This window comes from Falco biarmicus, chromosome 1 (genome assembly GCF_023638135.1).
Source record: "Falco biarmicus isolate bFalBia1 chromosome 1, bFalBia1.pri, whole genome shotgun sequence".
Taxonomy (NCBI): domain Eukaryota; kingdom Metazoa; phylum Chordata; class Aves; order Falconiformes; family Falconidae; genus Falco; species Falco biarmicus.
Window position 1 is genome coordinate 15,306,753 of NC_079288.1, and position 15,935 is coordinate 15,322,687.

General features: G+C 46.1%; 1 protein-coding gene and 1 long non-coding RNA gene across 4 annotated transcripts in view; one reads left to right on the forward strand and one right to left on the reverse strand.

The window, feature by feature from the left end:
• The window catches only part of NF1 (neurofibromin 1), a 103,685-nt gene extending 93,893 nt beyond the window's left edge, over window positions 1-9,792 (forward strand). For all 3 annotated transcript variants that reach the window (XM_056353174.1, XM_056353180.1, XM_056353190.1), the window contains one exon: window positions 4,819-9,792. In XM_056353174.1, the coding sequence (XP_056209149.1) occupies window positions 4,819-4,961 (143 nt within the window). In that variant the 3' untranslated portion in view covers window positions 4,962-9,792. The remainder of the gene's footprint in view (window positions 1-4,818) is intronic.
• Window positions 9,793-10,161: 369 nt separating this feature from the next.
• On the reverse strand, window positions 10,162-15,918 carry LOC130155731 (uncharacterized). The gene is made up of 3 exons (XR_008824208.1): window positions 15,144-15,918; window positions 12,786-12,857; window positions 10,162-12,661 (listed from the first exon to the last, which is right to left on the reverse strand). It is a non-coding gene; the product is annotated as an uncharacterized LOC130155731 (long non-coding RNA).
• Window positions 15,919-15,935: the final 17 nt, after the last annotated feature.

Consider the following 15,935-nt stretch of genomic DNA (forward strand, 5'->3'; position numbering starts at 1 on the left):
AGAATCATCTGTGCTACTGGAACAAGGAGAAGGATAAAATTCGAGGAGGGAAAGGAGCCAGACCTTGCTGTCAGTGTGGAAGTGTGCGCACTATGGGCAGCATCTTTCTGTTTAGAATGTGGCATCTGGCAATTCCAACACTACTTCTTGCAAGGATGAAGTGATGATGCAGGATTAGGCCCTCTACTAGCGAAAAAAGCATTTTTCTGTGTAAATGTCTTCCTTCCATACGCCTCACTTTCTGTTCCTTCTTCCTTTGTTAGCTAAGAGGAAGGAATTAATCCAGCCTGTCAAAATTCTCTTTCATCTGCAAACAGATGGCTCTTCTCAAACGCTGGTTAAGAGCTCATCTCCACAAGTGGACCTAGGAACTAGTGAACTTTTTGGGGCTACTAGTGAGTCTGTAATAATGTATTTATGATGCTTAGCGTGTGGTTTGCTTGGAAATTAAATTGTAAAAGACCAACATGAGGGACTAATGGTGCCATTTTGGTGTAACCAGACTGGAGGCATCTCTGTAAAGAACCAGCCTATATAGGCGTTTCCAGCTGATGTGAAATAGCCTGAAGTAGCTGCTACTTAAGGAAAGCCTTGTGCTTCGTGTTTAATCTGAGTGGTGTTCTCCCCTCATCACTTACTATTTATTAGTGTCCTGCCTATTTCCTTGAGCATTCTCGCTTCATTCTAGCAATTTGAATACAAAGACTTGGGGTTTGATCAGGGGATCTCCAGCTTTCTCAAACTGTGGATCAGGTCACGGGATGGAGCTTTTCATTTTGCTCCTTCATTCCACATTTATTACATTGCTCCACTTCAATCAACATACCAGTTTAAACCAGTGAAATTGTATCTTAAGCAGTACAACTTGACATAAAACATGCTTTGCTTTTTAAGCTGTTTAATTATATTAAAAATTTAATTGGTGTTCTGGCACTTTGTACAGCTTCACAGCTGCATACATGAATTTTGCATTCTCGTTAACTGTGCCTGGAGGTGCCTGGTGACATTGTCGTTGCTGTACACGTTTACACTGTAGAGATGAGAGTGAGGGAATAAGGGGTGGAAGACCTAGTATCTGCCAAATCAAAATCACTGGTGAAAGACGTTCAGAATATGAAGTAAAGGTGGGCCACAGGATTGCTTGAAACAGTAAGGCAACTGTGGGACGAATAAGGGATGCAGATCCATCATCCACTTTGATTTGAGAACTACTGAACACGAAAATCAAGTATGTAGCAGTGCTAAGCTCCTTTATCACACTGAGTTAAAGAAGCTTTCAGCCAAATGAGGGGTTTTATTATGGTTACAAGTATACCAAGTTGCAGATCTGTGAAAACTTCTTCTCTGGTATGTGGATACAAATAGGCAAGCTCATTGTTTATAAATGTTTGTCTGACACCATCTCTTCTCCGTTCCCTTTCCTTCCCCTTTTCTTCCCCTTGTCATGGACGTTGTTCACTTACATTATTTCTTTCATTCTGTGTCTGTGAAGCTTCTCTGCCTTGCTCTAAATCTGCAGTTTTCATGCAGCTTCCTCATCAAGGTACACTCTACTTTCACCATATTTGCACGCAATACTGCTTGATCTGCTTCAGGGTTGGGCTGGTGGCATGAGAAGCAGTTTACCGATCCTTTTGACAGCAGGAATGGCTTCAGTGTAAGTGCTAAGCTGTTGCGTTTCTTGTGCGATGCCAATTGTGTCTGATGATCGAGCAGGCAAAGTCAGTCAGTCACATCTTTAAGAATAAGATCAATTTGGGAGTAGAGAAGGAGATGCTTGGTATGTGGAACTACTCTGCTGCAGGTACTAAGCTACAGTGAACTATTTCACATGAGCTCGTTAGATGCACTGGAAGTCTGTTGTAACTTCAGTTACACACCACCAGTAAACCGACACGAGTTCTGTGCCCTAAACTGCAGCAGACAGAAGCTCAGTAGAGTGGGTCCTCAACACCACCGGATTGCTACTTCTGTACAGAGGAGTAAGGAAAAGCTGCAGAAGCGGGTTTTTTTGCTCATGCCCATGGGTTGCTTGCTATTCTCATTGGAGTTTGTGGTTTTTGTAAGCACACACCCACGCGAGGAGAGGAAAGGCGATGTAGCCTGCAGCCAGCTCCTGGCTGGTGTTCTGAAGTTGGCCCTATATGTGTGTGAATTGTGGAGTGTGTTCTTTATTCTTGCTAATGCCAATGAGAATCAGTTTCTTATAGGAATGAGACATAACCGTGGGAGATGTCATTTATAGCAGCAGGATTTTGTTCTAACGTTTTGTTCACTGTCAGACATTCCAGTTTTTGCTGCTGACTGCACTTTTACCCTCTTGCATAAAAACACCCTTCCCGCTGTTCATTCCACTGCTGCAGATGTACCACAAGTGTTGAGTGTTGCTAAACCCACATCAGACACTGATTTTGTTGCAGGAATAATGTGACAGCTATACTAAGATACTGCAACATGAACGATGAACTCAGAATAAAAGTAATGATTGTCGGAAGCATGTCTGCATTAAACACAAGTCTCAGCTTTTATATCTTCAAGTTACTGTGTCCAGAGCTGTTAGAGTAACAGCTCATAACCCAGGGCTTTCATCTGTTGTCATCATTGTCAGCATGAAGTTTACACTAAAGCAGTTAATTTTCGAGGGTTTTTTTTATGTGATTCTTTTAGTAAAACATAATAGAGTTGCCTTGTCCTGCAGCGAATGTGCAAAGCTTCTCAGAAAAGTGTATGCACTTGGGTATAGACCTGTCTGGTTTCATCCTTCTCTTGTACTCCCTCAGCCTCCTCCCACCTTTGGTGGAGCTGAACTTAGGCCACAGCAGTTCTTGTAAGGATTTCCAGACTCACCTGCTCTGCATGTTTCCTGTTAATACCATGCTTAGAAAACAGTTTCTTTACTTGTCCTTGTTCCAAGTTAATTGTTGGCGCTCTTTTATTTTTTTTTCCCCTCCCCCTCTCAGTATGCCAGTGCTTAAAGCATTATAATTGGTGTCTACACTTTGACACTTAATTCTTCAAGCAAATACCTGCATCGGTCCCATTTCATTGTACGCAGAGTAAGCCAGCTGAGCCTTTCATTCTTCCTGGCAGTGAGACAGAGTCCTCCCAACATTGATTTGTACGTTATGTACTTTTACTGATCTTTTGTGAGCCGAGATGAGTGGAATTGTAGGTACCTGAATGCACATGAATCTTCTCTAGTAGCAAGCATGAGCCGCTGCCATTGCAGCAGAACCCTGTAGGCTCAGGTACGAGCCTTCCTCACCCCGCCGTTCCCCTGTTCGGAAGCAGTCGTTGATTTTTGGCTTGAAGAAGCCCCTGGACTGGACAGACTGTCATCCTCCCAGAGAATGCAAAAGTCAGAAGAGACTCGAGTCAGACTTTTTGCTCAGTCTTCTCAAAGCTGAGCCAGGAAGGGCTTTGTGGCCTGGGAGACTTAGTGTTCTCAGTGGGTACGGATGCTCTGAGGATGCAGGGGAGCCCTTCATCTGCCGTGTGAACGTTTACGTGTGCCGTTTCCCACATTAAATAAAACTCCCGCTCCTGTTTGAAGAGCTGACTGGGTGAGGTCAGTGAGCAGTTGGTACCCCTGTTCTCACATTGTAGGAAAGCAGCATAGATTGGAACAGATCAGCCAGTGCCCATAGTCCAAAGTATTTTGTCTTTTATTGCTGGAGACAGTTTAACGGTGAATTCAAGCTGCAACTTTAAGGGAGGGGGGAAAAAAAGATTTGAACGAGTCCTGTTGAAATGTGCCAAGCTGTGTGTAGGGTGAGTGCCTAGGTCTGTGTGAGCAGGCATCGTGCTTCAGCATGTGGAGGTGGTTTATGTGGTCGGAGTCCAGGCTCTTGTGGAACACAGGGTCATGCATCTGATCTTGAAAAAAATATTTTTGATACTACAGCACTGCAATGAAATAACGGTATTTAGATTTGTCATTGGAGAGGCAGAAACATCACCGACGGCAAGGCTGTGTTACACTGGGGCCTGGCTGGGTAGAGCTGATTTTCTCACAGCAGCTGGCACGGGGCTGCCTTTTAGCTGCGTGACCAAAGCCGTGCTGCACAGCGTTGGCGCGGGGCAGGGCCTGCTCTGATCCTCGCTCAGCCCCGCTGGGAGGAGGCAGGGTGGGCAGTGGGTGGGGTGGGCGCAGCCCACGGGTTAGTCCGCAACGGCGTGCCGCTGGGTGACTAAGAGGGATGCTGGCGGTCAGCCGTCCTGCACCCAGGACCTGGCTGGGCACGGGGCTGCTGAGCGATTGCGATTGCATCACTTGTTTTGTTTTGCTTTTTCTTCCACAAATCCCTCACTTACCTAGACTTTTTATTTTAATCAGGATGCCCAAATTTTCTTGCTTTTACTCTTCCTTTCCTCTCCCTCTGTCCCGCTGGGGTGGAGGGGGATGACCAGCGGTTACATGGTGCTGACCTGCCTGTTGGGGTTAAGCTACCACAAGTAATTAATTCTTTTTACAAGTACATTGTGACTGCTTTCCCAGGCAGGCGGCATCACTGCTGGCTGGTGTTGCCAAGCGCTGTTTGGAATGAACTGCCCCTTGTCAGCATGGCAGAATTCCGCAGGGCTTTGGACCACGATGTCCTTCTTTGTCCGGACTCCTGACACCTGTGCAGGCGGGTCCCCTGCAGCTCTGCCAGGCCCCTCGCTCCAGCCCTGCTGTCCCTCGCCCTCCCCAGGGTCAGGGGGAGCTGGAGCCGCGCTTGGGCCCAGCACTGCCAGAGGACACCCATTGGGGGCCGCCCTTAGAGTTGGGGGATGGCCAAGGCAGGGGCGTTAACCGTGGTCCTTGTGTTTCCCCAGGGATCGACAAGGAGAACGTAGAGCTTTCGCCCACCGCCGGACACTCCAACAGTGGGAGGATGCGCCACGGCTCCGCGAGCCAAGTGCAAAAGCAGCGCAGCGCTGGCAGTTTCAAACGTCACAGCATCAAAAAGATTGTGTGATTACTTCTTTCTAATTTTTTTTCTTTATTTTCTTTTCTTTTGGAAACTGACTGACACATGTGGGCCCTCACAAAGGGCCATCCACCGGTTGTGATGCTGCACTTGATTTCAAAGTTCCCATCCTGTCAGCCGTGTTGCCAGATGATCAACTCTTGAAACATTGCCTGAATTTTAATGCCTTCATGTCTTTCCTTCTGTTCTTGATGTAAGCCGGTGTTTCAGAACTGCCCATATAGATCCTGACGGACTTTGTAGCCGGAGGAGGTGTGGAGTTCTGTAACACTGCAGAACCGTATCGTGTCCAAATACGAAAGCCATTTCTCATACAGTTCTGCCGTGCTTCTGTTATCTGCCTTGTTTCTTCTCTAAAGGAAAGTGTTCATCCTTACTCCTGTTTGCACACTTTTCAAGGTAGTGGCTTTATGAGCCAGGGGAAGTTGCTATAATCCTGGTTTTAGTTCAAACATGTAAGATTTTTAGCTGTGGACTTTTTTTTACCATACTTCAAAGAAACTTACAATAGCCGCAGTACAATGAGCTTAACCAGAGCAGTACATTAGATTAAATTCCTAGTAATTAGCAATAAATGTGAGAGGACAAGGAGGCTGCACGAGTCTCTTCATTCCCCAGACCATAGCTTCACATACCTGGACTGTGTACGGACCAGACTGGACAAACTGGCTTTTTTCCAAAGCGAGTTTTTTTTTGTTGGGTTGTTTTGGGTTGGGGTTTTTTTTTTTTTTTTGGCTGTACTTTAACTGCACTAAAAAAGGTTGTATGGTGGAAAGAAAATCATTGAGAACTGACTGTTGTGCTGTCATTGTAGCAGTGTTGAAAATCTATCGCTTCTTTCTTCCATTTAGCATAAACTTTAGTTTTGCCCTTCCCAACAATACGCACCTTTGAGAAATTCCTGGCAGAGAACCAGTGGGGTCTGGAGGGGGAAATGGAACGCGTTAACGTCCAGCTCTGGGGGACTGTGCTCACAAAGCTGCTTTCGTGCTGCCCAAGCAGTGATACAAAAACAGCAATGTCTGCTGAAGGTACATGAATGTAACAATAACTGACACTGTCAAATCCAGGTTAGGTGTGAATGTTTGCAGTGCAATTCCTGGGATCAGTACAGACATCTGCAGTCCAACCCGTCCTGCAGAACGTTTGAGGGGTTCTAGATCGTGAGGGTCCGTACGTGGGGGTTACACAAAACTGAAGTTGCTGTCACTGTGAAAGACTTGTCAGCTACAGTCGTATGTCGGCGATGGACGACTGTGATAACGTGCTGCTATGTTGATGACGCGTGAAGGCGCAGCGCTGGGTGCTGCGCGGGCTGAAAGCGTGCAGAGCGCTTGGCCGCGGAGGCGAGCGGAGGTTCTGGTGGAAGGGCCTGTCGTTGGGTGCTCGTTGGAGGGCTGCGGCTATCTCCTGCTGAGGAACAGCCACGCTTCCCAGTTTCAGGTCCCTGTTGTATGTTAGAAATTAACAATCCATAAGTGGCTTTAAGGAAAAGCAAGTATATCCACTATATAAAATAAAATCCTCTAGTGCAATTTTGTTAGTGGCTTTCAGTAAATCAAACTCCACAGCTAAATTACTAGAGAATGGTACAGTTAAGTGTTTGGATTTTATTGATATAGCACATAACTCACATGTATCCACACAGTAACTATGTAACATTTATGTAAATAAAAATATCTTTATTGTATTGATTCATAAAATAACAATTTAATTTCTTTTAATTTGTTTACAGTCCTGGAAAGACTATGAACACTGACTTAATATGCAAGTAGTTTTGTCAAAACTAAAGGAAAACTTAGAATTAGCAGTCTTGAAATAGACACGTTAGAAAATGGGAAGAATTGTGCAATTAACCAAATTTTTTTATTCTTGGCTATGTAGGAGCTGCAGTGAAGTGTGGTTACTGAACTGATACACAACTATGAACGGGATTGTGAGGCTAGAACTGAGTTTAGGAATAGAGCAGTGACTCATGCCATGTCCTAAGCTGCTCCTCATGTAAAACTCTGGGAGTTGTCGATTTAAAAACCGTTCTCATCTCATATGTTGAATTGCGAAGAGCCACCCTCAGCATTGCTGCCAGTCTGTGCTTGGTTGTGCTGAACTGAGCTAATTTCAGCCTTTTCCTTTTTGTTGAAGACAATGAAAGGTAGAGGCCTGAAGGATTTGTAGGTAGGAGGAAAAAGAATCTCTTGTAAAGGTAATTTGCCATTAGAGAAACATAATTTTCAGTTGTTTCTCCTACGAGCAGATTTTCTTTCAACAGAAACAGTAATTCCAGATGAACCACCAAATCAGTTTTGTTTGGACTGGGTGCATTTGAGAGCAACTCTTTTTCAGTATTTTGCATTGTCTGTATTTAAAAGGCGTCCCTAAATTAGAATTAATGCATTCTTTGAAATACATATAATGTGAAATCAAAACAGACAGTGACTAACGTTACCTTTCATGTGAGAACTAGAACTACTCCAGGCTCTCAGTCCCAGCTGAAAAAGACAGTATCTTCATAAAGTCAACAAAATTTAATTTATTCTGTTTCCTGGAAGGAGGGGGAGTCTTTTGGTGTGTTCACTGCATGGTTCAGTGAGGACCTGAACTTCCTTAGAGCAGGGGTGTCAAACACGTCGGGTAACGGGGGCCGACACTGGGCGTGATGGCAGTCGATGGGCACAGATGGGCGCCCCGATACACAGGGACGTTGTCTCCCACCGTCAGTCACTGGGAAGCTTCTGCTTAGATCGTGGGGGGAAACCATGGCCTTTAAAGATTAAACTCCTATTAGTAATTAGTTGTTCAGTGCCTTACTGTCACATTCAGCACTTGGCCTGCTCCCTGTAACAGCCGCTGCTGTTATTTTGCCTTTTGGTTTTCTTTGTTACTTGCTCTTCCTGTTGTGGATACTCTCTGTGCTGCTCCGTTCCATTCCTGTGAGCGCCGCGCTCGGCGCCCACTCCAGCCATCTTGCGTGCTCTCCTCACCCGTTACTCCATTTGTGCTCTGCGGGATCAGCAGGTAGCTGCTGGTGGTGATGTGGCCTCGAAACCTGATCTAATGAGCAGGAGACAGATCTAAGAGTTCCCACCTTTGAGTCGCTGCTTCAGGCAGCCCGCAGACTACCGGGCAGCCGCTGCTGCGTGGGCTACTCAAGTCACTTCTTGAAGGCTGGTTCTGCAGCCGTGGAGTCTGTGCACTCCAGAAAGAAAACTCAGATTCAGAAAAAATCCAATTTTAACATGTGGACCATTAACTACATCACAGGGACTGTATGTTTGACACCCCTGTTTTAGAACACGTTATCCATTACACACTAACTACAGTTAAGTACTGTAAAGATGATTAACGTTTTATGTTCGTATTTTCCCTGACTTAAAGATAATTCAGTAGTATTTGAATAGTGCATAACCTACCTGTTAATTATGCCAATGTTTCTGCTTTAATGTGCATGAGGTTTCCAAGAACAGGAAACATTTCAAATAAGTATTGTGGACTGAGCACCTGGGAGCGTTCCAGTGCTCTATTCCTAACTGGGTTGTAGGTTTTAGGGCTTTTTCTGTTTCATTTAAGGTTCATTTTTTTCAAATGTAATGAAGCACGTCTTATTGTTATGCAACAAATTTACCACAGAAAGTCACTTCTAGTGTTGGTCCCACAATTTTTTTTTAATGCAGTATATTCACCTGTAAATAGTTTTTGTGTAAAATTTGACAGAAAAGTATATTTACTACACTGTAAATACATGTGACAATATATTGTATTATTTTGCTTTTTTTGTAAAGCAGTTAGTTGCTGTATATGTATAACATAAAAATTTGATTATTCTAGTGTTAGTAACTGTTAACTACTACTACTCCTTCCTGCTGTTGCGTTATGTCATTTAAAAAAATGCTGTGTACTATAAACTTACACTGTGTATGGTATCTTACTGTTTCCATTCGGGCCTCGACTTTGAAAATGTTTCCTTGATCCACAATCCTGTTCATATTGTAAGCAAGTGTGCGACAGCTGGCAAGAGCCCGGCCGATCCAAACACAGTGGTAACTGTAGGTAAAAACGGTAGAAACCTGGTTTCGGATAATTATTGTTCACCCCATTTTCCCCTCATGTATGTACTTTCCCTTTTTTTTTTTTTTTTTTTTTTTTTTTTTTAAGTAAAATGTAAATTCAACCTGCTTGAAGTTGTTTGAAGGTCATTCACTTGTGCTGCGGGACGACATTGGTGTGCTCTGAAATCCTTTTTCTTGTGACAGCGAGGTTGGGACAGGTTCTTTGGGCTGGACCAAGGGCCCCATTGCAGCACGCATTGGATCAGCCCTAGTCCCAGACCTGGAAACCCACTTTCTCTGGGGAAAATCAGATTCCAGTCGAGATCCAGTGTCTCGGATTTGTCTTTCCAGAGCACGCTGCTTCTATGTGTGTGTGATCCTGCACAGTTCTAAATAATGGCAAAACTGATTGCCTGTGGATAACTGAGGACAGAATGAAGCCCATTGTCATAAATTCCATGTCACTTCAATAAGATTATCATAATTGAATAATAAATCAGAGTATTTCTTTTTAAAATGTAAATTTAATATTTTAATAAAACAGCTGCTTGGTCTTTAAAGAACATTTCAGTATAATTTGTCTATTTGAGCTTTTCTAGCTTGGAAGCTTGAAGTTTCAACTGTCACGCAACTTTTATGACAAATGATTAATCAAATCTATTTTTCTTTTAGGGGAATATATTACTTTCCTATTAAAAATGTATAAGTACTTATATTCTGGCTTTGTGAACCGTAAAAGGATGTAAAAACACATTAAAGCGTGACTGCATTGACTTCTTCTGAGACATCTTATTGTTCCTGCATACTGACCATACCCCGAGGCCTGCTCAGTTGAAAATGGATGGACAGTGGAGCAGGCACGTGGGCCAGGTGCGTCGTTGCAGTGCTCCTGCTGTCTGCAGGGAGGGCATGAAGGGACGAGCAGCAGTTTCTGAATCGTTAAATTTTGGGAGCACTTTTTCTGTACTCCAGAGGAAATGTTCATTAATCTTAAATCTGAAATAGCAGCACTGACGAGAGCAGGGAGCCATGCAGATTTTTCCTGAAAAACACGTACTAAATCACTGCTGCTAAAAACACTTTTCAAGTCCCCTTTTGGATCTCCCTGCTATTTGAGATCACAAAATACACTGTAGCCACAGTGAGGGAGTGAAAGGAGAAAATTTTATTTTGGTTACACCTTTACACAGTTGGAAAAACTATATTTAGGGAAAAAATTGCACCCTTGGAGCAAGCAGTTCTTTCTTAGGAAATTGCTTCAACATCCCTGCCCAGCTGATGCTGCTAAAATATTTTACAAAGGAAAAAAAAAAAGTAAAAATTCAGAACTTTTTTTATGTATAAATTCTGTTGTAGAGTTAAGTAGGGCAAAATTGTAGAAATGGGAAGAGAAAGGAAGCTGTTATTTGCAGGCAGTAAGACTGACCCATGATGTGAGTGGCTAATTACTCAATATTAAGCTGTCTCCCTGACTGGCATAAATATTTCCAAGTACCTCTGACTTGGAATAACAAGCCTTCACAGATAGCTAGCCATCTGCTAGCTAGCCCAGAAGTTTCATACTGAACTGCTAATTTGCTAAGTAGGAGACTCTTAAGCACACTGAAAAACTGCAAAGAAACGTGCACAAACATTAAAATGAGAAGCTCTGTCCCAGCACTGGGGGGATGCTGCCACTACAGGAAACCACGGTGGGAATCTTGTGCAGAATCTGCCGCCTCTGACTGTCAACATCAGCGCTAGGACTGGCCTCGGCCCGGGCTGCTTCGCAGCTGGGAGCAGCTGGCTGAAGAAAATGCATCAGATGCTAAGGGAAATGGCTGTCCTGCCTGTCACAGCGAGCTGCTGTGAGGGTGGGGAGGCAGCAGCAGATCTTTGCTGGCGCTGGCTGCCCCTGGAATGGCTTGGAGCCATCAGGGAAGGTGACCAAACGCTGCCATGGGTTAACTGCTGTGACAGCGACAGAGTTCTCATGCATGAGACCAGGTGAAATCGGATCCCTCATGTCCTGCAGTAGGGAATGTTGCTGCAAGTTGGTCACTTCAGCCATTGTCAAATGCTTTGTATTTTTCCATCCTACCCCCAGACCCATCTATGTGGGAAAGGTGGACAAAGAACACGTGAACCTAAGTAAATACGATGTGATTAGTCACCTGCTGTCACTGCACTAAAAACTAAAGCCAACCTCTTGTAGCTATGAAGAGTGCTGCTGACTGTTCCGTTTCAAAGCAACAATGGCCCTTTCCCACCACTGAAGTTCATGATTTATAGGTGTGAATCCTTTGTGCCTTGGAACATCGGTTTCTTCAGTTGACTGCTGCTATGTTTAACAAGCTCTCAAATAAAAAGAAATCCCAGAGTTGTGCGGGTGGAGGGTGTAGAATAACATCTCCCGTGATGTGACTTGTTAAAACAAGCACGGGTTTGTTCTTCAAAGCAGTAATGAAAAAGGCGGCTGATGACTGCATCTTTAGGGATATTCAAATGATAGCGCTATAAATAGCGATGAGTAACTATACGTTCAAGAAAATCCCACTGAACTATTAAATTGTATTTTCATTTTTTTCCCTCATAATGTATTTTCTGTCAGAAAAACTAAAAATACCTGCTCTGCTGCTTCTACCCCCAGTTAGTGTTCTTGGAGAACAAGGCCTGCCCAGGAGGTCTGGGTGCTCAGTAGAGCCCTCACGTGTCCCCTGAAGAAGTGACTGCCCAGACCTCCACGGCCTGTGAAGGTGCAGGTAAATGAAGTGGACGGGTCCAGAAGAGGTGGAGCAGGGACGGGCCTGACTGGGAGTGAGTTTTCCAAGATCTAGTTCATCAACTCTGCTTCCTGGGGCTACTGACATTTAAGATAGAAGATGCCAGGCATGGGTGCCTCTGCCTCACCTGTTCTGGGCTCCATTCCCTTTGCCCTAATTTGCCTTCTGTGAGGTTCCTCCGCTTGCTGGCTGTGCTCCCTAGCTCCTTGCAGTATCAGCCATGGGGGGTTTTTTCCCCCTTTCTTGGTGATTCCCAGCTGCCCCTCACCCCTCCTGGAGCCCACTCTGAGACTGCCGTTCTAATTTCCGAGGCCTGGGGTACATTTAGTATAGGATCAGGCAAGTAAAAGAGGAGGCTTTCACCTCTCCTCGAGGGTTAGCGCATGCAAAGAGGGTGCAATAAGTTCTGCGTAGTGCGAGAGAGACCCACCCAAGTGTCTATAAACAGGCATGACTGAACATGGGCCAGAGACAGCACAGAAACAGTGGCTCTGAGCCAAAGAGGCCAGTTCAGAGCAACGCAAAACATACAAAGGCTTGAAGGCCCCACAGTACAAACACGAATGAGGCCCCTGGGGTGGCTGAGGCAGCACAACAAGAAGGGAAGGAATTTCCCAAGGAATTGCCCAAACCAGTTAGCATCCATCATGCAGTAGGGATCAAAGAGCAAAGGCTGCCTCTGTGCTGCTGAATCCTGCTGTACGTTGAACTACTCACACGAAGAGATGCTCATGGGAAGGGGAGAAGCGGCCATCCACCAGCTCTGCGCACTCTGTCCTTCCGAAGGCTGCACTGCACCTTGTTCTCTAGGGCTGCTTCTCCTCTGCTCTCCCTCCAGCCAAGCCCATCCTTGATTTTAACTCCCGGTCTCACACGGTTCCTGAAAAAGGGAAAAATGGCTGCTACCCCCTCCATCCACTGCAGTGCAAACCCAGCCGCACTGCTGTGAGGCGGTACAGCAGAGGCGGGCACAGCTGTGTGAAGCGACCCAGTGCCCACCCTACCTGCTGCTGGGAGAGGAGAGCTCTGCCGTGGCTGCGGAGCAGGATACGAGGAGCACCACGATGCACCCCTTGCTGCTGACAAAGGCAAAAGAAGAGAGCAGCCGTTACAGACAGGCTGGCGCTGAGCGCAAGGCACCTCCCGTAGCACTCTAAGGACTGTCTCAAATACCCAGCAAAGCAATTCAGCACACACACCACTGTTGGCCCTTATGTTCCGGTTCTGTTTGAGATGTTAATGGCCATACCTGTAACTTACAACAAAGAAGAATAAATTGGCCTCAAGGATGCTGAGGCACCTTTCTTGTTCGCTTCTTGCTGGGAACTTTTGTTTGCTTTTTAAATAATCATGAAAATTGAACTAGCAGGCTAGAAAGCTGTTGCCCACTCATGAAAAATTCAGGCATGAACTGTTTCTGTGAGAACATGACTTGTCAGACACAGAAGTGGTTAATCGTTCTGTTAGCAATTTTTTGTTTTATTTGACATCAGTATAACTTTATTATTACTCACTAGAATATATTTTTCTTCTCGCTATAATGCTTATGGCCTTTGCTGTAAGAGCTCAGCTATGCACTGCACAGAGAGCAAGACACTGGTTTTGTCCCAGGACCTTAAAATCTTTATGGTCACCACGTGTGTCTGGCACAGGCTGTCTTTGTGACCTTGGACAAATCTCTTAACATCTTGTGGTCAGGCAACATGAATGCCTGAATTGCCCAACTGTAACCTGCAACTGTAACTGTAACCTGAACTGCCCAAGGATGGCTGTCACTTGGCAGAATTCTTAACAAACTTCTGAGATCTTCAGATTAAAGACATTAAAAGGGCAGAGTCTTAACATTGTTGCATTTTTTCCACTTCATGTGTGGCACAATTTATAGTCTTTAAGCAGATATTTATTACTAATTTCTGATTGCTCTAAACAAAAAGATTGAGGCGAGTCGGGAACTTTTCACAGAAAAATACTTACACAAATTACTAATTTAGGAAGAACAATCCTGCCCAATAAGGATTCTGTGATTTTTCCAAGTTACTCATTTACACTCTCTAATGTACTAACTGCTTGCTGCACACATTTGTAAATAAACAACTGAACAGGTTCAACTCCAGCCGGCCTGGTTAGTTAAGCCAATAAAAGTACCCTGGTGTCCTGCTGTTAAGGTGTTTACAACAGAAGATTTACTGCATCATTACATCATGTAGAGCATGCTGTTTACAGCCACGCAAGCTCATAAGAGCAGAAGACGCTTTGCAGAATTAAAGACTGGAAAAAGGAAGTAGGCTAATTTTGGAGTAATCTATTACTTCTAGATGAAAAGGAAGACCAGGCTTTCACAGCTATAAGGAGACTGATGCTTTCCTAAACCACTGAGCTCCCACTGGTTACCACCAGGAAATTACTCTGGTTTGTAGTCTCACTTCTCCATTGCTCTGCTGTTCCCTGTCTGCCTCTTCTTGCCCCAAAGCACGATGAGCCATCTCTCCCTGGCCTATTTCTTCCCTCTGACTTTACCTCTGTGTTTCCAAAAGATGAAAAAGCAGCCTAAATTGTTCCATTGGGAAATCCTGAGCCATCTGTTACCACGAAGATGGGGCCAGTGACAAACCAAGAACAGTTTCCTCTTCATTGCACACAATGCAGAACCAAATCCTGAAAAACTGCAGGTACAGCAGTGTCCCAGGGGCCACCCCGGTGCCCAGGCACAGTAGGTGCCCTCTGATTTGTGGCAGAAGCGAATACAGCGCCAGGCTGCACAGGAAGGAGGAGCACCTGGCAAAAGCTGACTCCTGTGACTCTGCCTTTCCATGCAACTGTGCTGGGTTATGTGAAGAGAGGATTCACCACTGCCAAACTGCTCTTCCCACACAGACCCAGCTGGGAGGCCAAACTCCTCCCCTCCCTGGTGTTACAGTGTTAAGTGACACAGAAATTAACACTGGTCGCCCATAAAGGTCAGCACAGAACTTTTCCCAAAGCATGGCTGCTGCTCAGATTGCTCCAGCCACACCCCAGATCCTTTTCCTCTTTCACACCAGGCTGCTGTGCAAACTCCCAAGCTCCTTAGAGTAAGTACAACTATTTCCCACAGTCTCCTCCAAGTGACTTGCACAGAGCTGTCTTGAAAGCTACTGTCAAACAAGCCCCTATGCCCTGAAGAGCGCTCCAGCCCAGCAACAAGGAGCCATGCTTTTCTGCTGTGTATCCCCCCACCAAAGCCTCAGAGATTCCTTGGGACACAGAAATCATTTACACACTGTATTTTCTCGAAGGATGCAAAAAGCCATGGGGAAAAACTTTGCAAGTATTCAACAATAAAATGAAAACGAGAGTCTCCACTAATTCCAACCCTGTGCTACCTTGCTCAAACACTGGTTTTCATTCCTTATTCTGGTTTGGCCTCGGCAGACAGCACCTCCAGTCCCGCGCTGCTGCAGGTGCCTTCTTACTGTCTAGTTCCGTCATCAGCTAAGTGTTTGCAGCATTTGCCTGTAACTTTGTGTAAAGCACAGATTCACCACCCTTTTACTCGTTTGAACAGCATGGTGGAAGTCAGCAGTGTCTGGCTGTGTTAGGAGACAATCAAGTGCCTTGCCTCTGGGGCTGAGACGAGCCTGGTGATCACAGCAGAGAACAGGGCCGAGCAGTTGGCGCGATGAGGGTGCTGAGGCGCAGTCTTTCAGAACTACGAGAGGACGAGGAGCAAAGAGCCGTTCCGAGCCCTTTGAAGAGGCGAATCAGATACCCAAGGCCTGGCCGAAGCACCAGGCACGGCAGGTCCTGCAGCGGGAACCCCTCCACGGCAGCAGCTGCTGGGCCGCTGGCATTGGCGCGGGCCGCTCCCCGCCTGGGCGTGAGGGACGCCACGGGAGCCGGCCCGGGCGCCATTACCGCCTGCGGGCCTGGGCAGCACCTCGCCTCTCCGCTCGCCTCACGCACAGAGGGACGCCTCTGCGCCGAGCCCCGCGAGCCCCGGGGGAGGGAGGGAAGCGGCGCGGCTCGGCCCGGCTCCCTCCCGGAGCGGCGGCAGCGATCGGGGCGGCAGCGATCGGGGCGGCCGGGCCGGACCGTGGCGGGAGGGGCCGCTCCGTGCCTCGCGCCGCTCCCCTCAGGCGCGCCGGGCCGTGCGCAGCCGCGGCGCGCGGGCGGAG